The 25,115-nt window shown below is 58.1% G+C and overlaps 2 protein-coding genes across 2 annotated transcripts in view; both read right to left on the bottom strand.

The window, feature by feature from the left end:
- Positions 1–2,191: 2,191 nt before the first annotated feature.
- Positions 2,192–5,189, bottom strand: LOC109320564 (complexin-4-like). Its single transcript, XM_019550702.1, has 3 exons — positions 4,969–5,189; positions 3,499–3,586; positions 2,192–2,732 (listed from the first exon to the last, which is right to left on the bottom strand). Exons 1-3 carry the CDS (start codon positions 5,115–5,117, stop codon positions 2,523–2,525), a joined length of 447 nt encoding a protein of 148 aa, XP_019406247.1. The 5' UTR covers positions 5,118–5,189; the 3' UTR covers positions 2,192–2,522.
- A 6,008-nt stretch (positions 5,190–11,197) lies between these two features.
- MATK (megakaryocyte-associated tyrosine kinase) overlaps positions 11,198–25,115 on the bottom strand; it is a 19,502-nt gene continuing 5,584 nt past the window's right edge. Inside the window, exons 2-13 of the mRNA XM_019550623.1 lie at positions 20,942–21,019; positions 19,929–20,042; positions 19,427–19,542; positions 18,676–18,895; positions 17,297–17,390; positions 16,965–17,030; positions 16,379–16,478; positions 15,172–15,256; positions 14,701–14,774; positions 13,998–14,193; positions 12,975–13,061; positions 11,198–12,561 (exon numbers count right to left, since the gene is read on the bottom strand). Coding sequence (XP_019406168.1) covers positions 12,379–12,561; positions 12,975–13,061; positions 13,998–14,193; positions 14,701–14,774; positions 15,172–15,256; positions 16,379–16,478; positions 16,965–17,030; positions 17,297–17,390; positions 18,676–18,895; positions 19,427–19,542; positions 19,929–20,042; positions 20,942–20,950 — 1,344 coding nt within the window. The 5' untranslated portion in view covers positions 20,951–21,019 and the 3' untranslated portion in view covers positions 11,198–12,378. The remainder of the gene's footprint in view (positions 12,562–12,974; positions 13,062–13,997; positions 14,194–14,700; positions 14,775–15,171; positions 15,257–16,378; positions 16,479–16,964; positions 17,031–17,296; positions 17,391–18,675; positions 18,896–19,426; positions 19,543–19,928; positions 20,043–20,941; positions 21,020–25,115) is intronic.

Genomic DNA, 25,115 nt, shown 5'->3' on the forward strand with positions numbered 1-25,115 from the left:
AGTCTTGTGCCTTCTAAAGAAAGGGACCTATTCACCATCCAGATCCTGAGATGAGGCTAACCTGTGGCTGTGTCAGATCCGGAGGGAGCAAACATCCTTTCCCTTTTCTTTTCAATCCAGTCGAATAGTAAAAGTAGCGTAGTGGGGCCACTGATGGGAACTGTGGTCATCTGTGAAGGCCCAATCCTGTGAGGCACCAGTGCTCAACTCCAGGGTGCCCAGGGGCGGGGGAACTGCCGGAGGAGGCTATGCTGACCACAGTAGACTGGGAAGCGGGGGAAGGGTGAGGAGAAAGGGGGCCTATTTGCACTAGCAGCAATAAAGCGATGAGCTTATTGCGCCACAGTTCATAAACTGCCCTGGGTGCATGGTTTACACATGTGCGCGGACCGCAGCACATTGAGCGGGGTCACAGCAGCCCAGGCTGGCAGGAGGCCCAAGGGGTCAGCTTGCCAGCTCAGGGCTACCCCAACCGGGCTCAGCATACTGCAGAGGGGCTGGCTGGGGCATGAGGCTAGCCAGCAGGCTTCTGCCCTAGCCAGCTGGCTCAATGTCTACATGTGCGTTGCGGCGCAGAAAAAAATCTCCCCCAGCAGGGTAGGACTTGTATTTATGAGAACTGTCCTGCCGTGGAGTTTATTGGTTTCAAGCGCCCTAATAGGGCAGTGAATCAGTCAGATGCACAGCAAATGTCTTGTGTAGATACTTCTGGGTAGTCTTACTTGCCCAGGCTACTGCTTAGTAGCAACAGCAACAGCTTTGGCAGCAGTCCTGTGCCTGGGAGCAGATCTAGTGCCCCTCACCCCCCTACATATCAGTGCATATTGGTTACAGCACAGGATTATGCAGGGACTGAACTGCGGTGACGTCTGGGGTGGGACACGCCAGCTGCCTACATAAGCATTTGAGGCAAGGAGAAGCAGAGTCCCAGCTCTGTGTCCGATCATTTAAAGAGGGAGAATGTCACGTACTCGCCTTGGGATCTGAGAGCGAACCAAGTCTGGGTCTGAAGGGAAATGGGTTTGGAGTCGGTTTTGTAGCAACAAGCCCAGCTGGAAACAAGACCCACCTTTCAATGTGCTCTTGGTACTTCACAGTGAGGAGAGAAAACTGCCCTGTGCACCAAGTATTATCAGTTAGGGCCCTGTTAAGATCAAGGACACGTTGTGAGGGCCCCACACTGGCAGGGATGGCTCCTACCCCAAACAGTGTGCACAACCTATCTGCCCAAGAGAGAGCAAGGGGAAGGTGGCAGGTCTGCCGTGGTGCTGCCCGCTGCACCACAAAGTCTCATGAAAGAGAAGGGTGATCCTTTAAGCATATTTTAACAAGAGAAAAATAAAAAGGGCACAATTTTCACTAGCTTCCCATTGTGCATAGCTTTAATTAAGAATTACATGCAGCTCCGTTCTGGGGCTGATTCTGGATTTTGTGCGTTTCCAAATCGTCACTGTGCAGGTTTGGCTGGGAAGAGATGAAGTACTGGGCTAGGAATGGAGATGGATAGGCAGGGTAACATGTGCTCGCTGCGGCTAGCAAGCCTGCCTCCTGCTCCTACCCCTTGCAGAAAGAGGTCTCCTCTAGCACCGTCACTGCTGTGCTGCAAATGCCAGAGTTACAGATTTGTAGACAGGGCGCCTTCCTGGGGCAACACTGCATTCTCCCCAGCACAGGAGGCATACAATCCCAGCAACTGCCCTGTCCATCAAAAAGCAGAAAAGATGCCAAAATTGGCTGTGTAGGTGATGCGCAGGGCATTTCCGGTCCAGTTCTGACGCCAAGGCACTGTGTTGCTACTCACTTGTGATCCACCGACACGGTGTGCGAAGAATGAGACTGAATCCAGCCTTTGGGATGCAACCTTGCAGTTCCCTGCAACTCCAGCTGCTGGTGGATGGGACCTTGGGCTGAGCTGTGCCAGGCTGAGTATTAGCAGAGCTCCCAGCTGCCTCCGGCGCCGCGGGATAAGGAAAGCCTTTCCTGGGAAGCAGGCTCCGCAGCAGTCTGCCATCAGAGCCAAGTTTTCAGCCGGTCATGAGAGACCAGGTTAACTGAATGCAACTGTGTGTGCGGTGAGGGGGCTCAGGGCCACGCAGCCCCAGAGGGCCAGGCAGCGCTGCCCCCAGCAAACTCTGCTGCCCCAGGAAGAGCTGGGGCATGGGCTGGGGGTCCTGCATGTGGCCTCTGTTTGTGGCTAAGGGAGAAGAGAGAGCAGCCGGGGGCTATTCTGTATTTTATATGGCACCCAGCTCCGTGGCATCTAAGACCCAGACCCACATTGGCATTAAAGTGCGTCACCTCTACATGGCCATCAAACTCCTATTGAAACCACTGGGAGCTGGGGCCCTAAACAGCCCCGGTATCCCTGAACCTGAATGTCCAGACCTCTGAGGACCCACATCCCTGGGGGAGACTCGGACCCACCTGCATGCCTGACTGAGCTGCTCTCACCTGGTGACAGAGCCCCAGACCTGAGCATGGGCTCACGTAGCAGGAGGCCAGCTGGGCAGCAGTACAAGGGCTTACATCAGCACGCATTTCCCCTTCACCTCATCAAATGTGCCCTGTGCTCTACTTTTCAAGGCTTCCAAGTCCATCTCCTGCAGCTTCTCCAAGAAAGAGTATGACCCTTCGTCCTCCAACTCTTCCTCCTCTTTCACCATCGCAGCCAGATCCTCAGGGAGATCCACATCTCCTCCAGCCACTTGGATCTGGGCACCATCCTGTTCACTCTGAAATGAGGAAAGAAAGCCAGTGAACCCTCTGCCCTGCCTCTAGCTCAGGGCCCCCCTGAAATGGCAGTGGGTGCCAGGGATGCCATAGCTGCAGGTGCCCTAGTCATGGAAGTGATGATTAGAAGAGAGGACAAATAGGGATGCAGAGTGGCGTGACAGTGTCGTGCTTTATGACCCTGAATGGTATGAGGAGCTATTCTGCTGACTTACCCCAGCTGTCAGAGCAGGTAGGCCTCAATAACACTGGTCGTCAGAAAAAGCAGGCCATCTCTCTGAGCTAGGAAACCCTGGAAGCAGAGATCTCAAGGGGGAAACCTTGGAGACTGGGAGAAGGGTGCATTTGTGGGCAAGAGGTACACTGGCTGCACCTGGTACGATGCCACGTTGCAGGCCGGTACATGATTCCCTGGATTGCAGGCACGCAAGAGGGTTGGGGGTTACAACTCGGGGTTGCAGTAGTGTGATGCCACCAGCCGGGGTGTGCGCATGAGACGGAGGAACATACTGCTGCCCTCGCCAGGAAGAAGCCCCAGCTTTGGGTCTTCCCTGGAGGCTCACAGAGGTGCCAAACTAATGGCATGGCAGAGAACGGCTGGTTCCTGTCAGGGAGCGTGTCCCTGGCTCCCAGGAGCTGGAGAACTTTCCCTGCAGGCGCTGGTGCAAGCATGGAGCCTGGTTCTGGTGCGGCCTTGGGATAGCGCGGCCCGTGGTTGCTCGGGGCACTGCCAGGCTTCACGCCGAGCAGAGGGCAAGCGACCCGTACCTGTGGCAGGCGGTACTTCCCCCGGAGGTGCATCCGGACAGTGGCTCTTTCTGCCTTCTTATGTGCAAAGGCTTTGTCCCGCTGTATCCTGCAGGAAGGAACAAGAAACAGCCGGAGTGACCCTCTACCCAGCGGCAGACCCATTCACCTAGCAACATCCCCAGGGCCCACGGGAGCCCAGCACTGCTGACTGCGCGGTCCAGGATGCCTCAGATCAGATCCCTGAATACTTGAGGCTGCCCAGGCAGTGGCCGCTCGCAAATACCTTGCCTGAAAGTATTGGATAATCTGCCAAGTTAGCAAGTGTGCCCTCCAGTGACCACACCTTACACTGCACACACTCATTTATCCCACACAGGGCAGACGTACTCGGAGCAGGACGGACAGCCCGGTCCAAACTCTCAGTGCTTTAGATAGACATGAGCTTCTGCAGAGGTAGAATGAAGGTCACAGTCCAGACATACGTTGCTTTGTTAGCAACAGGTAACAAATCATTGGTGCATGTGGATGCAGCCCTGCTGTGCCACCACCTAGGGCTAGGCTTGGTTGTAAATTTGGCATGAAGATGGACTGACATATTGATTGCACATGGCACTGTGCACCAGGACCCCCAGTGCCAACAGCCAGTGAGCTAGTGAAGCATTTAGTTGGGCAGTCTCCAAGCACCGTAAGTGTCCTGCTCCTTGGCCCCATCCTGATCTTCATCTGAAGCTCTCAGGGAGCTGCCTCAGTTCTGAAGGCTGCTGCTTTCTAAAGTGGGGTTTAAGTTCAGCGGCTCCAGGCCACCCACAGCAATCTTGGGTGCTGAGCACTTCCAAGAATTGGGCTTCACCCACTGTCAAATTGGGTGCCCAAAATCAGGAGCCACTTTTGCAAACGTAGCTCTGAGAAGGATGCTCCTCAGCACCTGTACGTCAGCCCACAGCTGTCAATGGGCCTGTGTCTGCCCTCACCCGGCAGGGATCCTGGCTGGCTGGCCTTCAAGGAGGCCGTTCCTCATCCCTACAGACTGAGAGCCAGGCCCTGGGGGAGCAGCCTGATGGAGGGGCTTTTGTGTCCCTGCCAAGCCTCTCCCTGCCCAAGCACTCCTGTCCTTCTCTTCCTTTCTCCCTTGTTGCTTTCCCACCACCTCCCCTCTCCTCTTGGCTCCTGAGTCTTGACGTCCCACCTGGGGCATGCCCCCTGGCCGGCTCCTCGGGCTGGGCTGGAGAAGTCCCCACCGCTCACCAGGTCGGGACCTCAATCCAAGGGACACTTGTGGAGGAGCAGCCAGTACAGCCCCTTCCCCACACCCACGGGGCTCTGGTGACCCAGCTGGCCTCTGCCTCGGCTTGGCGCGTTGTCCATGCCCAGAGCAGCTGGGTGCGCCTTCCCCCTCCCTCCCGCGGGGCTGAGACCCAGCTGGTGGCTGGCAGCCCGTGGGCACAGAGGGACCCAGGCGGCAGAGGGCCACAGAGGGCAAAATCTTACTTCTCCTCCAGCAGCTGCCGCTGGTATTCCTCAAACTCCTCGTGGGACATGCCGTTGGGCAGCTCTGCCTTCTTCCCATCCTTGGGTTCCTCCTGCTCCTCACCTCCGCCCCTAAAGCTTTTCATGGCTGCTGTGAAAAAGGAAGCCATGCTGGATCCTGGCGGCACAGAGCCTCCGAGCGCTTGTGTCTGGCAAGCACCGGGGCCGAGAGCTGCCAGGTCCCCCTCCCTGGGGAGGGGCTGTCTGTGCTGCAAGGTCAGGAGGACGCTCTGTGTCACGGGGACTCACAGGGATAAGAGCAGGATTAAGGTATTAGGAGGGGAAGCTAAAGCCTCCTGGGTGGAGAGACCTTGTCACTCTTCTCCCCCCTCCCAAGGGTGGCCCTGGGATCTCTCCTGTGCCCCCAGGTGAGTAGCCAGGTGGGACTGAGGCCTGGGGGAGGGTCTTAGTTCAGGTCCTGGCTGGTGCAGATGCCTTGAGGATGGGGCCTCTGTGCAATGAGCAAGCAGCCCTGACCCCAGGGGGACCAGGGGAGCATGCCTCCCATGTCTGCAGTGCCAGGGAGACCGTGCCAGGGCAGTGCCACCGGGTGGGGGCACCCAGAGGTGGGTTTGAGAGGAGTCAGAGAAGAGCAGTGGCTGTGGCCAGAGGGTGAACAGCTGGAAAAAACCAAGGGTTGGTACATGTGATCCAGGGGGACCAGTGCTTAGTAAATGAGAGAAGCCAAGGCCTTGGCTACACTGGTTTTGCCAAGCCCAGCCAGTCCACAGCTCTGCCTCTGGCAAGTCAGTGTGATCGCGTTGAGGAGCCCTTGATAGGGCTCCTCAGCTGAAGTATGGCTCAGAGACCCGGGGGCCAGGCTCTGACAGGCCACGATCCCTGTAGGAGGAACATGGCAGGGAGGATCCAGGGTGGGGAGGGAGCTGGAAGGTGGCTGCATGGACGAAAAGGATGAACTGAGTTTAGCAGTGCAGTTTCCACGAGAAGGTCCATCTCTCCCTCCATCCCTTGCAGCCCGGGGTTGAAACGCGCAGGCGGCCGGACAGCCGTGGGGCTCTGGGCCCATCAGTGGAGCTCTGCAGCTGCACAGGAATCACCCCAAGACGAGAAGACAGGTCACACCCCGTCTTCCAAGCCGGCCTTCACTGCCATGCTAGTTCCCCCTCCCCACCCCTGTGTCCTGCAGAGGCACTGGTCTCAGCCCTTTTTGGTATCCTTCAGCCCCTTCAAACTGGTTGGGATGCCCATGCCCCAGTCCCTCACTCCTTTGGACAGGCTGATAGCTTAAAAGGCTTCCCAGCCACCGTGCTGGGTGGAGCTGCGCCTGGGACAATGCTGTGGGGTTACCGATGTGCTAGGACCCTGCACAGACACAAGAGGATTAGGCAGCAAGACTTAATCAAGGTTTGCAAGTCTGGAAGGGATTGGTGTGGGCCCGGCCCTCCCACGTCCACACACAGACCCTGCCCCCCACTGCATTAATCTGCGCTCCACCGAGGCAGCGAGATTGTCTGCGAGCCAGCGTGACAGTAGGGTTTCATCCCCGGGCAGGACGGGCTGTGGCTGATATGCCCAGGGTAGATGCCGAGCGCTTGTAATCTAGATGTAAGCAATTTCCCACACAGATTCTGATTAAAGTGTAATCCCTGCACCAGGCAGAGCATGGAGAAGGGACAGGCTCAGATCCAGGGCTAAGAAGCAGAGAGGCGGTGTGGCGCATTTCGGGGGGGGTGGTGTGCTGGGGAAAAGCCCTAAGGGCTCACCCACCTCCCTTCTGATTTTGCAGCCAGGTCTGCTCCATTTCCATGTTAGCGGGGCTGACCCCACTCCCGTCAGGGATAGGTCTAATTTCAGCTCGAAGCTTAAGGATGCTGTTGAACTAATTTCTTTGATTTAATCAGAGAAGCTCAATCCCTGGCGGGTCAGCTGCTGGGGCAGTGTGCCTTGTCTCTCTCCGAGGCCAAGAAGTCACAGGGGCAGAGGGAGGCAGGCGCACTGGGTACCTTGTGGGCCAAGTAGGATTTTGGGTTACCCTAGGAGGTGGGACTGCCTTTGACTCTTCCTGGCACTGACTCTTTTATTCTTCCCCTCCTGCTGCTGCTGCTGCTGCCTACACAAGGGAGGTTCATCCAGAAAACAGGAGCTGTTCCCGAGGAGGAAGACCCCTGCTCCCCCACAAATCTTCCCCCAAAATGTGTCTGGGGGCACTCCTAGCAAAGCAGCAGTATGTCCTGGCAGGATGGACGGGCCCAGGGACCCATGAGAGACCAGGCAACGTGAACGGGCCTGGCTGTACCTCGGTGGGGCTCCCTAATACAGCTCAGGTCTCTGGCATCGCCGCCTGCCAGTCTGAACAGGGAAGGGCAGTGCCAAGGCCTAGGGCTCTGCCATGGGTCAGTTTGGGTCTAAGCCCCCGTATGCCCAGTGTCACTGGGGTGGGCCAGGCCAAAGTGCTGCCTAGGGCCTCTGGGGTGAGGGCAATGAGGAGGGTGCTGGAGCTACAGAAACAGAACTGGAGATGGAAATGGGAGAGCAGAAATTCAGATACCGGCCCACGCTCAGGGGACCTGCCTTTAAGTCCTTGCTCCATCACTGGCCTCTTGGGCGCCCCTGAGAAAGTCTGGTGGCCTCCCTGGGCCTCGTATCTCAGCTGGTACAAGGGGCTGCCCCCTTGTCCTGCCCCTGGGGACTGTGAGAGTCAATGAATCCCAGACCCGGGGGGGCTAGGAATGGGCCAGCTAAGTTGCTTGGATGGGTTTCCACAGTAGCCCCTGTGGGGCCTGGAGCCTCCGCAAACCGGGCTGACGCTGTGGTCCCGGTTGTACGAGGTGCTGCCATCTGTTCTAGTCAATGGGTACGAGGGCCGGTGTACTGGACGGAGCAGTGGTAGCAGGGAACAAATGGTTTGCCCCTGTGCGGGGGCCTGTGCACCACTGTAACCCCATGGGTGCAATGGCCCACGCACCCACCCCGAGGTCGGTTCCTGCGAGGAGTGCGAGCACGTGAGGAGTGCTCCCTGGACTGCTGCATCAGGGCAGCACCCGAAGGACCTGCCTGGATGGGCTGCTGCCGAGTGTGTGTTTTGACTGCTGTCAGGGCCAATGCGCTGGGGCTTGGACCAGGACCTCCACAGCTCAAAGCTGCAGCTGGCGCTAGGACAAAGCTCTGCGGTTACAAAGCCGTAACCCCACCACCTTCCCCGTTTGAGGGAATTGGTGAAGAGGCAGCAGGTAGCACACAGTCCGGAGGGCTGTGCTGGTACCAGTGCTGCTGCGTTCACCAGGTCGACATCCTGATTAAAACAAAAGAGGCATGAAGTTCACAGGGCTCCTTGCTCCAACGTGCCAAGGACAGGGGTGGGGCAGGGAAGGTCGCATCTTCAGTGCTGACCACCTCTCACCCTAGCTGACACCAGCTCCTCTGACAAGGAGACCCAAAGGGCCTCGTGTTCGTTATGCTAAGGAGGGCAGGGCAGAGAGGGGGTTCCTAAGCACCCCCTACACACACACCTGCACCCACAGGACACAGAGATGCAAACATTTCACCAGGAGTTTTGGGCATCCAACCCTGGCTGGCTCAGACGTGAGAGCAGCGGGGAGGGCAAATGGACAAAACCTCACCCAAGCATCAGTCTGCAGGAGCGTGTGTAGCATGAGTGAGCATCAGGGAGAGTGGTGAGATGGTGTGAGTGTGAGCAGAGGAAAGTGTGTCCAGAGGGCCATGCTGCTGTGTAAGTGTGTGTGAGGCCAGTATGAGTGGTTGTTGGTGTCAGGGATGCAAGGGTGTTATTGTGAGTCCGAGCAGATGAAGGACGTGGGGGTGAGTGTGCACATTCCTGTTTGCATTTCTGTGGCTGCTGAAAGGCACCTGCCCTAGACACCTCTTCATCTTGGGACTAAGTGCAGTAGAAGAGATGGTCCAGGGAAGCTGTCGACTCTCCATCACTGGAGCTGTTCAAGGAGAGGTTGGACAGGCACAGGTCAGGGATGATCTAGGCATAGTTGTGCCTACGTTCTCCTATGGGTATTGCCCACGGTTCTGGGCTTCGATGGTTGTTATATGGGGCTGGGAAGGATTTTTCCCCCCCTCCTGCTGCTACTTGCTTTTTTTTTTGGTGGCAGCCAAGGCTGCGGATTATGACTGGGGTGCACCAGTGCTCCTGCTGGGACTGAGACCTGGAGATTCCTGGCTGAAGGGTCTTTCTCCTCCGCTCAGGATCACACCAGATTTGGGGTCAGCAAGGAATTTTACCCCATGGCCAGATTGGTATGGGCTGTGGGTGTTTTGCCTTCCTCTGTAGTGGGGGGCATGGCCCTCTTCCTTGGATCTCTCAAGAATATTTTAACGATGCTTGCAGCAGCAGGACATTAGCCACTGTTGGCCCCCCGATCCATCTGCGGCACATTAGGACATTACGTCTTGTGGTTGTATCAGGGTTGGCTGTGTAGGTCTACTAGTAGGTCAGTTTATGGATTTGCATAGGATGGTTTGGATGGGGGGGGTGCTGACTAGATGAGGTCCCTTCCAGCTCTACGTCTCTATGATTCTCTGATGTCCTCGGACAACCCTTCGGTTGGGGTCAGTGAGCAGACCTGCTAGGTTGGAAGACAAGGGTGGGGTAGAGAATGTGGAGGTACATACAGACATTTGGGGAGGTTAGATTGCATAAAAAATGGCCACCTCACCTAACTTAGTTTGCCTTGGTGCCGGGCTTACACTGGATCCCTAGTTAGATTGATCTATGTGTGAACTGTACAGAAGTTTAGGAAGTTAAATCAATCTAAAAATGGCTGACCCAATTTAAGTTAACTGTACCTTGGAGGTAGTCTAACTTAGATCAAGTCCAGTGAGACCAGTCTGAATGGACTTCTGCACATTTCCCAGTGCAGCCCCAGGGCTGGGAAAGCTGAGCCGTGGGCTCCAGACCTGGGGCTGCACTTTTCCTATCCTCTCCCTGGCACTAAGCTACTTTTAGCCCCCTGGTTGCTTGCCTCACCCCAAGACAGACAATGCCTCCTGCCCCGCAGCAAACTAGCCAGCCCCCGGGCCTGCAAAATCCTCCATCCCACAAGCTGCTCCCAGTGCCAGTTTTACCAGAATTACCCAGTGCTGGGAACCAAGGAACTAAGACAGGGTTGGGGGAGTGCAGATGGGATCAGGAAGGGGGTGGTTTGCTGGGAGGGTTGTTCATCTGGTGGGGGTGGGAATGGGGCTAAAAATAGCTGCTGGGCCCCCCCCATCCTCCCAAACTCCCTCCCAGATCCTGCTGGTCCACACAATCTGCTTGGCATCCCAACTTACCTTAGATCAGGTGGCCATTTTTAACTCACTCTAACCTCTCCCAATGTCTGTATGTAGCCAGAGGTGTTGGGCAGGGCAGGACAGGCAGGAAGACCGCTTGCCTGGCAGGCAGAGCAGGGCCGCGCGGGTGCTCAGACCCGAGAGTCAGAATCAAGGGCACCAAACACTGCCAGCTATATGCAACCTTGGGTCCGGTGCTGTTCCAGCCGGCCGACGGGGAGGGGGTGGGGTCTCCCTTCTCCAGGCTCCATGGCTTGAGAGGGGCACTAGGAACACGAACATGCTCCGAGCATGTGTGCATACACGTGCAAGTGTTTGCATGAGAAAGTCCATGCACCTGGATGCCCGAGCATGCATATGAATATATATCCCAGGTTTGCAAGTATAGTTGTACATGAGTACGTAGGCGTGTTCACGTGCCTGTATACGTATGTGGCAGCTCTGTGCATGTGCATGTTCCCTTGGGCATGCATATCTAGGTGTCCAGGCCTTGGTACTAACAGCCTTAGCAATCCATTACTTCGTGGTCTAATTGAAATGAGGGTCATGGGGTGATCTGGCCTTTTTAAGTGTCCTGAGCTTAGCCACACCTGTGACTATTAGCTGCCTCCAGGTGAGGGGGGGGGGGGACGGATGCCTGGGATCATGTGACAACCCGTCAGTCACCTGTTCTTTGGATACAAAGTGGACAAGCAGAGCCCAGGTGTGAAGGGGGGGGTTGGCCAAAACTGCCCATAATGAGGGGCAGAAGGAAACACTGAGCAGCAGGACCCAAACAGAGGAAAGAAATCCTCAGACTGCCCCGGGCTGGGGAAACTGGTGGTGTCTGGCTTATCGGCCTGATTTCAGGTTTGAGAGCCCAGGGAAGAGAAACTGAGGCACCAGCAGGGGCAAGGTGCAGACGAAGAGCTCAGTGTGGACTGAGACCTGTAGTATTCTCTGCATTTACTGTCACTGACAATGTTTAAAACCATAAAACACCAAGAGAACGCCTGGAAACACGCATCAGTCGGGGCATGTCGACACCCAGGTCTCGGGCTGATCACCAGGGAGCAGCAGCTCCTCTCCAGTGAGGACCCTGCACCCAGACACTCAGGTCCACTCCCTCACCCCAGGGAGCCTCCTCCCAGCCCTATGCTGCCTGAAAGTATTGCAGCCCCTAGCTGTGAAAACACCTGCACAAAGGTGGGGAAGTGGAACTGGCAGGTGGGCAGATACCCAGCCCCCTTTCCTGTGCCCTGTCCAGGGCAGGGGGGTTGCTAGCAGCCCCTCCTGGGGAAGGACAGGGACTGTAACTGGTCTTTCCCATCCCCAGACACCCGGCTTTAGCCAATCTAGCCTAGAATGGCTGCGGCAGCATGGAGAGGGCTGGTTTGGGCACTGGAATAGCTCTCCTTGTTCTCCCCAACATGTGCCAGGCCTTGCGACAAGAGGCCTCATGTGAGAAGCCCCCTGCCCTCGGGGTGAGGGGAGCTACAGCACTGGGTGCTGCTGGCATGTGTACTGGCCACAAAGGTGCACTGCTGGCCCCGAGCAATGGCTGCCGCTGTTCCTGCTGCCCAGGACCTGGAGGTGGCAATCAGAGGGGTCCTGGCTTCCCCGCTGTCCCTGTGACAACCCCCGCCCCTCCGACAGCCACATCAGTGCAGGAGGCTGTTGAACCAGGACCACCTGAGTGATCCAGAAACCATCAGGGTGTGACTAAGACTTGGCACCATGATCCCAGGCCATGCCCCTTGCAAGCTTGCACCGTATACTCTCGCCCCTCAGCCGGCGCGGGTGCGCATCGGCAGCCTGTGCACATGCTCTCGGGCGCTGCATCCAAATGAGTCTCTCAGCCTCGCGTGGGGACTTGGAGGGACGTTGTCATCTCGCTGAGGGTGTCAGACCCGAGGCGGAGGGGGAAGAGGAGGAGCTCTGATGTGAGCGCCCCAACCTCGCCATCGCTGCCAGCGGAGACAGCCACCAGAGCCCACAGGGCCGGTCCCAGCACCAAGGGAGTCCCGTGCACTGTGGCTTGGTCCCTGGCGAGGGCAGGGACCTCAACGGGGGCTGCGTGGAGCTCCCCTGCCCAGCGCTGCTGCAGGCAGGGAGCAGGAGCTGGCAGGGCTAAGCGCTGTCTGTATGCGTCAGTGCCTTCTGCAGCTTCTCAGTGAGCTTCTTGAAGGAAGGCCGCTTCCCTGGCTCCAGCTCCCAGCAGTTCTTCATTAGGTTGTAGATGGAGGGCGGGCAGCCATCAGGGGCCCCCATCTGGTACCCCTTCTGCACCATGTCACTCACTTCTTTCAGGGCCTGTGGAGGGGAGAGAGAGAGAGAGACCTGCTTTGAAAACCTCTGCCCCCTTCCTGCTTTCTCCCTACAGTCCTCCTGCCCACAGAGAAACAAGGTCCACCTCCTCCCTCACTGGGGCACTGCTTTTCACCAGACACCTGCCACAGCCCCTCCATCCACGTGATCAACCCATCCCTTAAGCCACCATCACTCCCTGTAATCAAGTCATCCCTGCACCGCTGCCCCCATGCCACCTCCATCCCCGCAGGTAGGGCACCTACCCCACGTGCAGCCTTGGCTCCCCCCCATGCTCAGGTGCTTGGCATTGCAAGACACAGTGTCTTCGTTTGACCCAAGCCATGGGTCATCCAGGTGCTCAACTACTAAGAAGGACCTTTAGCCAGCAAGGCCAGCCCCCAGGGAAAGGCACTCACCATCTTGGGATAAGGCGCCCGGCCGTAGGAGAATACTTCCCAGAGGAGGATCCCATAGCTCCAGACGTCCGATTTGGTTGAGAATTTCTAGGCCAGCACAAGAAAGGGGCAGCTGCAGCAGCGAGTCACAAAGCCACATGACAGGCTACCAGGGCCTGTGGCTTTTTCTCCCCTTGCTGAAGGGCCTAGGCCAGGGGTCTGCAACCTACATCCCACGGGCTGGATCCAGCCCCTGGAGCCACTGGATATGGCACACCGAGCTGGCATGTCAGTGCTGGGCACTCCCCCCATGCTCTGTGGTGGCAGGGAGCTTACTATGGGGCAGCAGGGAGAAGCACCTGTGGCAGCCAGGTCTTAGCGTCAGGCCTTTCGGACGCGAGCGGGGTCATTCCAGACCGTGGCTGGGAAAGGTTGCTGACCGGTGGCTAAGGCACATTTCTGGGTCCTCCCTGGGACTGCGTTCTGGGGACCAATCTGGCCCTTTGCAAGGCATGTCTAGCCCTGGCTCCTGCTGTAACCTTACTGCGCCTCTAACAAGGCAATGACACAATGGGGTCCAGATGGAGCCGGTGCCCACACCTGTGGCTGATGCTGCGTCACCCACCCTGGCTCCTGGGTGTTTTCATGCACCTGGTTTGGCAGCACCCCCTTTCCCCCAACTCCCCATGTGCTCGGATATCTCAGTAGGCACTGCACCATAGGTGTCGCTGCATTTGCATGTCCCATGGGTGTCCACCCTCTCCAGAGGCATCATGGGGGGTCAGAGGCATCGTGGGGGGGTCCTTTCACAATGCCTGGAGACAAACATAGTGCAGGGGGCAGAGGGGCATGCACAACACAGGGCGACACGGGACTGGACTGCACAGACCCACGAAGCTGCTGTAGCTGGTCACAACCGGGTGACAAATCTTGGCTGGAGTTGCCAAGGGGGCAGGATCTGAAGGGGTGGAGGCTGGGAGCCCTCTGAAGGGAAGGAGAGAGGGGCTGGTTGGGGACACCCCTGCCAACCTCCCTCTCGCTCACGTTGTGTTTCAGGGCCTCCGGAGCCGTCCACTTCACTGGCAGCCTCGTGGTGTCCACGCCTTTCGGATCAACGTTGGCCAAGCCGAAGTCACTCACTTTGGCCACATTCTCCTCCGAGATCAGGATGTTGCGCGCGGCAAGGTCCCTGTGCACCAGCTTCTTGGACTCAAGATAGTCCATCCCCTGCGAGACATCCCTGCGTAGCACAACCGCATTAGTCAGGCTGGGGGGAAACAGGGATCGGACATACTCAGCACCTGCGCGCCGCAGCCAACCCCGCCTTGGAGCCACGGGCACTGGAGTTAATCCCATCCAAATAGGACGACTCACTGCTGAACTGGAATGGGCCGGCCATCCCCTCACACCCAGAACAGCAAACAGCCCTAGCCTCGGACCTGCAGCGCCTCTTGTCTCTGGCTTTAGCCACCCTGAGGTGAGAGCAGGGCAGAGATCAGGGTTCCCGGGGCTAGGCCCAGCTCTTCCGCTGCCTTGCAGTGCAACCCTCGGCAAGCCACTGTCTCTTTGGGAAAAAGGGATAAAGTTGGAGACTTTCCCCTGGTGTGAAGCTGGGATGTCTGGACTGCACGTGGAGGAAAGAGGTGATGGGAGAGGGCCAAGCGTGAGGATGATAGAAGGAGAGGGCTTGTCCTGATGGTGAGAATAGCATTATCTCCACCCTGTCACGTCAGGGAGCAGAACTCACAGGGCAAACTGGATGAGTTGCTTAACCTGGACGACCAATCTGCCTCGCGAGCGCAGGTAGTTGACCAGGTTCCCCTGCCGGAGGGAGAAGGAGACTCGTCAGAAACCAAAGGCAGCTGGGCAGGGTTCTGCACTGGTGGCTCTGGTGACCCCAAGCCCTCTGATGACCCACCAGCCCGGCCTTCACCCACCCATACGCTGCCTCCATGACCTTGTTGCATGACACCTGTGTGAATGGCCTCTGTGGCTGGCTCAGACCCCAGAACTAGTCCCTCTTAATTAAGACCCTGCTGTCTTATTCTCCCGCAGGGACCTGGGATGAACAAGTCCCAGTCTCCAGTGACCCAGGGCAGGCACTACAGGCCACAACCACTACCCTGAGCTTGCAGAAGGGAAGCAGTGAGCAGGAGTTATTGTCCCTTACCGGGACGTGACTTGCTTTGGGCGTTAGCCAGACCCAGGAAGCGCTCACCTTGCTCATGAACTCCATGACAATGTAGAGGCCGTTGTGCAGGATCACACCTAGCAGGCACACGAGGTTTTTGTGCCGGACTTTCCTAGAGGCAGAACAAGGTTAAGGGAACGCCCTGCATCTGGGCGGACTGCAGTAACTGCATGCAGCATGTGTGTGGAGAAGAGTGGATAGCAGCTGGAGTGTCTCCAGGGAACCTGCACACACGTGCACACCCACAAAGGCTCAGGGAACACACGCATGCACACATGCAGCTCTGCACCTCTGAGAGAGGGGGCCAATCTAGCTATCCCCAGGGCCATGCACATACCTGCATGCAGGCCCATGCCAAAAGCCTCTGTGCCTCTCTAAGAGGGAGAGACAGCACACGTGTAGCCTCTCATTTGTGTGAGGGAGAGAGAGCCCAGAGAGTTCGCAGAGTGAACCCTGCACCCGCCCAGGGGCTGTGTGGCCTGCTCTGGGGTTGTGAATAGCTTTCGTGCACACAGGGCCTGGGCTGCAACCCTGGTTTTTGTGGGATAATTATTTTTGCAGAGAGAAAACACATGCAGGACAGTGCCCGCAAGCCTCCCCCCTGGTCCTTTAAATGGAAAGGCAGAGCAAGAGTGCTTGGCACAAGCGCACACCGCTGGAATTATCCTCGTCCGTCTCCCACCTCTACTGTTGTCTGCAGAGCGGGGGACTCCAGGGAAGGACCGGCTGTGCGACACTCCTCCGGCTAGGCAGGGTAGATCTGCATCTTATAAACTAACTAAATCTGAAATGCTTTCGCAAGCAGCACCTGACTTCATGAGATGCTGTGAAACCCGCCTTCTGCCTAAGTGACTTCTAAGATGGCGAACTACCCCTCTCATCTCTCCAGCTAACCACTGGGAGCCACTCTTGTGCCACAGAGCCGGGGCGAGGAAGGAGCAGAGCAGGGCTTGAGCCCTGGGGGTTGGGCCAGGCTCTGGAGGAGAGGACACGGGAGGGTAGTCTGGGGCTCACTGCATTGCACGCCCAGAATCTCGCACACACGCAAACACGCTCACAACCTCCCAGTCTCACGCACTGCCCCAAATGCTCACATACACCCAGCAGCCTTCCTGCAGGTTGACATTTATCTCCCAACTGCTTGTGTCTCCACTCTCCACTCCCCATCCGGGAGCGCGGGGACCCCAGAGGGCTGACTTGGGGGCAGGCTGCCCCCGCCCCACCGCTCACTCACGTCATGGCAGCGGTTTCAGAGAGGAAGGCCTGAGCAGTGACATCGCACTTGATGTTCTTCAGAGCCACTTTCTGCCCCATGTACTCTCCTTGCAGCACGTCTGCGTGGGCGAGCATGGGGAGAGAGGGAGAACACTGTCAGCTCCCGGGGAAAGCACGGCCACACTGAGCTGGCAGCTTGAGGCCGGGGAGGGAAGGGTGAGCTCTGAACTGAGCTTGCAAAGCCATGTGTGCCGGAGGGGGAGGAGAGGTGTAACGAATGAGCCCATCTCTGGGAAGGAGCCCAGCCCGCTCAGCCACTAGCCACCGAAGCTGGAATCAGCCACTAGCACGTATCTCCGTGGGGGCTAGTGTCCACAGGCCCCAGATCACCATGGCATATCACTGCCCCATCCATCCAAGCATCATAGTAAACTAGGGGACCAGAGCTCCCCATTCAGCCAGTCCCAGCACGTATGGGCAGGGGGCTCTGGCTCTCACTGCCCGGGCTGACTCAGGCTCCCATCCGCAGGCTAAATCACGCGCCGTGTGGGCAGGTCCTCCAGGGCCTTAGGCACCACGTGCCCACAGCTGTCCCAAACACTCACCTCCAAACTCGCCTTTCCCTATCTGGTGGCCCACCGTCAGGTGCTGCAGCTTCAGTAACCAGCCGGCTGGGCTCAGCAGGGGAGACAAAGCAGAGCAGTTACTCGGGCGGTGCAGGGCCCTCCCCGCCCTGCCTCACGCTGCTCCGGCCTCTCGACGAGCTGGCCCACTTCTGGCCCACGCAGCTTAGGCAGCTAGAGAACCAGCTCTGTCCTTCAAAGGCCTCTGGACCTGGGGGTTTCCTTTCTCCCCACAAGTACTGTTTCTCCAGAGCAGCATGTCCCCCTACCTACCCCCGCCTCTCTCTGGCGTTTCCATACTGACCCCTCTTTACCTTTGGCCAGCTCCTCCTCCGCAGACTTTGTCCCAGGTTTTGGTTTAGGTTTCACCAGCTTGGTGCAAAGTGCTCCCTGCTCCTTCATATAGTGCTGCAGATAGACAGACCAGGTGAGTCAGGCGGTCTGTCCAGGGAGGTCCTGACACCCAGCATCACAGGGGCAGGGTTGTGCTGGGATGGGAGGGGAAGCGGCAGTGCGGCAGCTTCATCCCACCCCGCTGCGCTGACGCGGCTGGTGGGGCTGGTTGTAGCTGGGTGCTCAGAGGGAGGTGGGGGTAGCAGCACCCAGGAGCAAGGGGATCTGGGCACTGCCTGCTACCTGCAGGGGCCGGGGAGAAATTGCATGTGACTGTGTCAGTGGAGTGGTCCCAAATCCCAATTCGAGGTTAATGGTGCTAGTGACAGGCAAAGGAGCTGGGTAACTGGCCAGCAAGCGGCACTCATCTCCCTACCTCTCATCCCCAGGAATGCACTACTAGCTCCTAGCCTCAGGGTGAGTGCCCAGGTCTCTCCCAACCCAGGGCAGGAAGCGTGGCCTAGCAGGTAGAGCACCAGTTGTAGAAGCAGGAAACCTAGCCTTATCTCAGCCTTGCCACAGACTCCCTGTCCGCTCTTAAACAAGTCACTTAATCCACCCTGTGCCTCAAGTGCTAATCTGTAACATGTGGGCCATGCCCCTGACCTGGGATGTCCAGGCACCGCAATGACGGGGGGCAGAGGTGGAACTGAATGCTCCTGGGGGCCCATCTCCCATTTGCCTGCATGGACGGGCTCTGGGGCGGGGGCACAGGTCCGGCAGTCAGAGCTGCTGGGTGACACTTCAAGACACTTCCCAGCGAGCGTGTCCCAGGGAATGAAGGCACCAAAACACTCGGGGTCTACGCCAGCTCTGCAGCTGACTTGCTGTGTGACCACACGGAAATCACTTCCTCTCCCTGTGCCTCAGTTTCCCCGCCTGCTGGATGGGGTGAGGAAACATGTCTGCTTCATGGAGCAGCATCGGGTGCATTCCCCAGTTCATGCCTGTGTCTTCTCGTGCAGAGGGTGACAGAGAGGTGAAGAGACTCACTGCTGTATCTACGAAGCACACTGTTTCCTTCCTCTGCACTGCAGCTCTTGGCAGCTGCTCTATATTTACAACCTGTGGTTTTGGCTGCTGTCCGGTAGGCCGCAATGGCCGAATGCAGCCTGGGAAAGTGGGCGACAGGCTGCCATCCCCTTTGGGTCTAGGATCTGAGCTAATCCCACAACACTCGCCCTGTGGGGCCTGACTGTTTTGTTGGTGGTGGTTTCCTTGCTCACAAGAAGACCCCGTGATCCAGGGCAGTTCCTGCTGCCGGGGCAGAGCGGGGGCCCCACAGTTTCTTCTTGCTCACCTCAATCATATCAATGAGGTTGCAGAAGCGGATGGAGTTGTCGATGGTCAGCTCGTTCTCCTCATAGACGATGCGGTAATGGATGACCTCCTTCCCAAAGCTGACACACAGCACATAGTCCCCGGGGTGCCGGATGGACTCGCGCACCAGGAAGAGTCCGTCCTCCGGGGGCTGAAGCGCCTGAATCGCCTGCACACCAGAGATCTTCCCGTGGAACCAGCTGAAGGAGACAGGGCGAGAAGGCAGATGCTGAGAGGAGACTGTGGCACAGGCCGGGAACCTGCCACGGTTCCTCATCCTCGCTGCCAGGTCTAAGTGGGGGACACATCTCCCCCCACGACCAGCGCAGCCGGGCATGGCTCTCCCACCGCCAGCTGCCGGGACTCCTCCCCCAGACGTGCCATGTGCCGTAGTGGGAAAAGGTTGATGGGTGAATTTGATTCTTCCAAACCACATCATCTAATGGCCCATCTAATCCCACAGCCATCTCACTACCATGCTGGAAGCCACTGCCAGACCTGGAGAAAGTCGCTGGCCCCAGCTGATCCCTTCTCCAGCCAGAGCAGGGCCAACCCTTCCCAGACCTGTCCAGTGTATTTTTCTTGCCATGCTATGAAAGCATCCACAACCCAGTTTGTAATGGCCTTCACGGTGACAGGGGAGGAGGACTGGTCATGGCATATCCACATGACAATGTCTCCTGCACACTGTGCCCGTGCCCCTGCCACCAAGGGGCCCCGACTGTACTCACGGCATTAGGCTGAGCTTGGGGTCAACGCGGATGGCTTCGCGCTCCCGCACCGAGCTGGCCGAAAGCAGCCCCTCCTCGCCAGTGTCGTTGTGTTTGGCTCTATACCAGCCTTTGCTCTGAAGGGACAACAAGCAGAGCGTGGCACGTCTTGGTGTCATAGCCGTCACTTGGGGGGGTGCCTGCTTCTGGGGAAGGAGCGTCTGGTACTTCCCCTCACCCTGTGAGCCCACCTTGTGCTCCCCCTGCTCCACCCCACTTCTTCTTGGTGTGAGGCAGGGGTGTTAGCCCCACTGCCAGGAGAAGGTGGGCATCCTCCCTCTCCTTGCTGGTCCCCGTCACACTGGCTTGACCCTTGGGAGTGGTCCCTCCTCTAGTGATGAGCCCTGGCACTGCCCCTCTGGGCCACCTGCCACTGGCCTGATGCTGCAGCTTTGCCCCCTTGGGCCCATTCCCCGCCCGCCCGAGCTCAGTGCCCCCCACTCGTGCCTCTGTGATGGCTCACCTCGCAGGCCTCGATGATGGTGATGATGTCGCCCTTGTGGAAGGCCAGCTCACGAGCCTTGGGCTTGCTGTGGTCATGCTTGGCAATGCACTGTGTCCCCGGGGGCCAGTGCTTCTGCAGCAGGAGGGGGCAGCATGAGTGGCAGCTAGTCAGGGGATGCCACCTCCCAGCCCTCCCACAGGACATGGCCCAAGGGGCCAGCTGAACCACTACAGGACCACGGGGCTGAGATTGGTCCCTCCACGCCACTGGTGTGGGACTCGCCGCTCACATCGGAGCCCTCTTACATGGTACGCAAGGGGTGGGAGTATGGTGCAGTGGTTCCAGGGGCAGGCGCAGGGCCCAGTCCCTGTTGCCTTGAGGTCTGGTACAATACCAGGCACTGAAGGGCAGACCCGTGTTCAGGCCTTGGGAGTCAGCAGGGAGGACAGGCACAGCTGTGCCAAAGGACACCGTCTCCCCGAGTCCAGTGGCTGCAGGGGAAGGTGCAGGGATCCCCACTCATGGGCAAGTATGCAATAACTGGCCTGCGCGGGTGGTTGGTGGGGAAGGGGGCAGTTCTTCCTGCCCACCCCCAGGCAAATGGTGACTGGCTTACATCCTGGAGCATGACAGGCTTGGTTAGCTCCCCAACCAGGTGGGGCTTCTGGGAGAGCTGCAAAGGAGGTGAGGGGACCAGCTCTGCGTGGATTTGGAGATGGCTTTCTGCATGCACAGTGCAGCTGGAAGGGGCAAGCAGCTCCAAGCGGGGAGAAGAGGCTCCAGGATTCATGGGGACAGGGTCTCAGCAGGGCTATTAGCAACCTATTCTTGACTGCTGGGGTCCAGGCAAAGCCCACCAGCCTCTGTCCCCATGGCCCCCTGTGGGGGCCCATGCTGTCTGCCAGCAGCTGTGCATGCACACAGGCCTGGGAAGGTGCTGAGGATGGCAGCTGGAAACTTCTGCCCCACAGGAAAGCCAGAGTCTGTTACTCCTGTTGTCTTGCTAGTACTGGACCAGCCCCTCCACTCACTGTTGACATGCTGACTGGCTTGTCAGTGCATTGACAGTCGCTCTGGGGAAGCCTCGCGTCCAAGGGTGCAGCAGTTACCTGGTGAAAAGAAGGAAGCAACTGCTGGTTTCTGCATAGCCACGCAGGGGAACATCTGGCCTCTGCTCTGGGCTTCTGCATTTAAAGAAAAAGTGTAAAGCAACCATTGGAAGAGCTCTGCTCTGCTCCACTCCAGAAGTAGCTGCATTTCAGTGGGGGGAACATGCCTGCGTCCTGTGGTGTCTGGTTGTGATGGATGCTTCAGTTGCAGCTGACGTGTGCACTACCTTCCAGAGCCGCTTTGGCCTCTCCAACCAGCCTCAGCCTGAAAGGCTGTGACAGCCTGCACGATGCTGAGTTTTAGATTTCAGGATCACAGGCAAGTCTGGCTGGAGGGGACCTCACAACCTAGTCCAGCCCCCTGCTCAAGGCAGGGTCATCCCTGGCTAAAGCATCCCAGCCAAGTGTGTGTCCAGCCTGCGCTCGAAAACTTCCCGGGATGGACACACCGCGACTCCCGTGCTTGACCACCCTCCGAGTCAGAAAGCTCCTCCTGCTCGCCAAGCTAAATGTCCTCCCTGAAGCTTGAGGCCATTGCTCCTAGTTAAGTCCCTGTGGCCACAGAAAAAAGCCCATCTCTGTCCTCTCTATAAATAGTCCTTCGGGGAGTTGCAGACTGGTATCAAATCACCCCTCAGTCGTCTCTTCTTCACACTGAATAACCTCCGTTTTTTTTAATCCTTTCCTCATAAGTCCTGCCTTCCAGGCCCCGAGTCATTATTGTTGCTCTGCACTGGACTCCTCCCAACCTGTCCCCACCCTTCTTCACGCGTGGGACCCAAAACCGGGCACAGGAGCCAGGTGAGACCTCACCGGTGACGCACAGAGCAAAAAAAGCACTTCCCCTGATTTGCGGGCGACACTCCTAATGATAAAACCCAGTGCGCTGTCGGCCTTTTCTGTAACTGGAGCGCACTGTTGGCTCATATTTATTTTACAGCCGACTGTTGGGACAGGCACGGTCCGGCCTGTGGGCTGAACCGGACCCACCGTGGCCTCCACTTCCCAGCAGCCCCTGCCCGTATGGGACAGGCACGGTCTGGCCTGTGGGCTGAACCGGACCCACCGTGGCCTCCACGGGCTGGTTTCCATGGAGACAGTGCACGGCAGGGAGCTGCTCCAGGGCCAGGGTCCAGCGGCAGGGATGCTGCGGTCCAAAGCCAGGGCACAGGTGGGACCCGCCGCCCGCACCCCCCCGATCGGGGAGGGGGAAGGGGTGCCTGGGGCCTGCCGGCAGCAGGTCGCCGCTCTGCCCTGGCTCTGGACCGCGCTGCCACGGCCGCCAGATCCCAGCTCCGGCCCTGGAGCAGCTCCCTGCCCCGCCACAGCCTTGCCAGCTCTGCTGGGGCCAGTTTCCAGGGAAACCCTGGCCCTACCGGTCATGTGCCACCTACTGGGGTCTCCATAGAAACCAGTTGTAGTGACATGAACAGGGGCTGTTGGGAAATGGAGTCCAGCCACTGGCCGTGGTGACCATTTTCCCACCCCAGCGTACTGTAACCCCCGTGTCCTTCTCTGCAGCGCTGCAGCCCAGCCAGCCGTTACCCAGTCTGTATTTGTATGTGCAATCATTGGGTCCTAAGTGCAGGATTTTGCATTTGTTGGCTTTCATCTGACTTACCATCTGACTTATCAAAGTCCATTTTTTTCCTGTCTATCCAGGTCATTCTGGATCCTGGCCCTGCCCTCCAGGGTGTCTGTAACTCCACCTAACTTGGTGTTGCCTGCAAATTTGCCAAGCACGCACTTGAGCTCAGATGCCTATGTGTGGGCATCTGCCATGAAATACGTGCCAAAGCCGTTCGGTTTGGTTGGTTCTTTCCGCCAGCCGATGACATGGTCCAACACCATTTTCTCCCCAAGCGCAACCTCACCCCACGTGACCCTTGTTGGTAGGGTGACCACCTGTCCCTAATTGGGCAGGACAGTCCCGAAATGGGAACTTCAAGTCCTGGTCCTGGACTGCCTGACTCTGAGGCCACATTTGTACTAGATTCACAGCATCATGCAGGGATCTGGATTTTCTATGCACCGTGGAAAAAACACAGGAAATGGTGGGTTTCCCCTTGCAGAGATCTTGTCTGCAAGGGGCTGTGTGCGTGGAGTGGGATGCAGAGGGTGCCACATGCATGTGCGTGCATGCACGCAAGCATGTGGCAGGAACACAGCCCCAAACAGCAGTGGAGAGCAGCTCCCCCAGTTGCCTGCAGGTAGGTCTAGGTGGGGTGTGGTGCAGATTGAGGCCCCCACAGTGAAAAAGGGAGTGGGGCAGGGTTGGAGGCTGGAGCCGGGGCTGGGGGTGTTGCCCAGCCAGTGCAGTGCCTGGGCCCCAGGGCAGGAAAGTGCAGCTGCAGAGCCCAGCTGGAGAGCAGGATAGAGCCGTGGGTGGCTCGTTATTTGGGGGGGGATAGCTCCCTACTGCTGTGTGCGCTCCCTGGGAGGAGGTCATATGCCCCCGCCCCCGATTTGTGCATGGGACAGGGGAGGATGCAGGCTTGGGGCTCCCTGCCCTGCTGCCGCCCCCCAGGAGCCCTGCGCTGGCCACACCGCTACGGCAAGGTGCCCACACGCACCAGGCAGCAGCAGAGTTGCGCCCCTCACTGCTACCGGGTGGGCAGGGGGTGTCTTGCCATGATGGCATGGCCAGTGCGGGTTTGCAGGGGGAGGGCAGCAGGACAGGAAGCCCCGAGGCCGCTTTGGGAAGTCCACCCCGGCCCCCACCCCAATGGGCTTGGCTCGGCTCCACTCAGGTGGTCACCCTACCTGTGAGTGCTCAGTTTCTCTGCCTAGAGGCCTGCTGTAACTTGTGCCCTCCGGTAGCCTCCCTGCACGTCACTCTTGCCTGTGCCTCGGCCTTCGGCTCCCTCCCACTCCACCCCAAGGCAGAGCTCGTTCCCACTTTGTGGGTGAAAGCAATAAGGCACAGAGAGCTGAGGAGTGGGATATTTGAACGCTGCTCCCTTTGAATGCAAAGGGTCCTGCATCCCTGACTCCCCTGGGGGCACTCTGGAAAGCCTCACTGTCATCATCTTGCTCCACTTCACCCAGCAGCAGAACTGGGGATAGGATGGCAGTCCTGGCTGCCAGGCTCCGGATCACACAAGGGACTGCAGCCGATGCTCCCTGGCTCTCTGTGCCCTGCTGTAACCACCAGCCCACACTCACTCTCAGACTTTTTTCTTTGTTCTCCTTTCTGGCCCCTGTTTCTGCCAGGGCACGTCTGTGCCAGAGGCGCACACCCTGTGGGACACCACGAACTCCTCCCAGGAACCCCAGCTGGAGGGGGCAAGAAGTTTTTGCTTCTACCCAGACTTCCACCCACACCCACAATGAGCCTGCTTTGAGCTCAGGCTGCAGGGTCAAGTAACACAGGACCCCTACAGCTCCTGTGCGGGTGGAAAATGTAGTTTAACCACATTTCTGCTTCACATCATGAAGTCACACAACGTCTTTGCAGGCCCTGGTCACTTCCCTCCAGAGCTGGGGTTGTGACCCTGCAGGCTGACAGGTGCTGAAGTCTAAGGATGTTGTTACACGTTACACTTACACTAACAAGCCCATTAGGCACTGCAATGGAAGGCAAGTCAGAGGGACAGGCGGAGAAGGGGCAAGGGCAGCTGCAGGGCCCCCGGGGGATGGATCTGGTGTGTGGGGGTGGCATATGCTGCAGGGAGATTGGGGAGCAGGCATGGAGGGGGAAGCCCTCCCCGACTCCTGCTGCTCCTGCTCTTGGACTGGGGTGGCAGGGCAGCGACCTGGGGGTGGAGGGGAGATCTGGGGGCTGTGGGGTGATTTGAGGGGTGGAGGGAATGATCCACATGGCACGGGGCCCTCTCCCCACTCCTCTCAGGCTGATACTGTGGCTAGAGAGCCACTGAGGCAGGCAAGCATGGAGCAGACTAACCAGGCCTCTAGAGGCAGATCTGAGCAGGGCGCACGGGAGAGGATATTAACCCCCAGCGTGTGACTGACCACTAGCACCAGTGAACCTTAACACAGACCTACGGTCCTTACATTACAGTGTTTCTCAACCTTTTCCAGCCCAAGGCATACTTACATTAATAAAAATGTTCTGTGGCACACCTATTAAGGCATT

Source organism: Crocodylus porosus, unplaced genomic scaffold (genome assembly GCF_001723895.1).
Source record: "Crocodylus porosus isolate Cpor-Errol unplaced genomic scaffold, CroPor_comp1, whole genome shotgun sequence".
Lineage (NCBI taxonomy): Eukaryota > Metazoa > Chordata > Crocodylia > Crocodylidae > Crocodylus > Crocodylus porosus.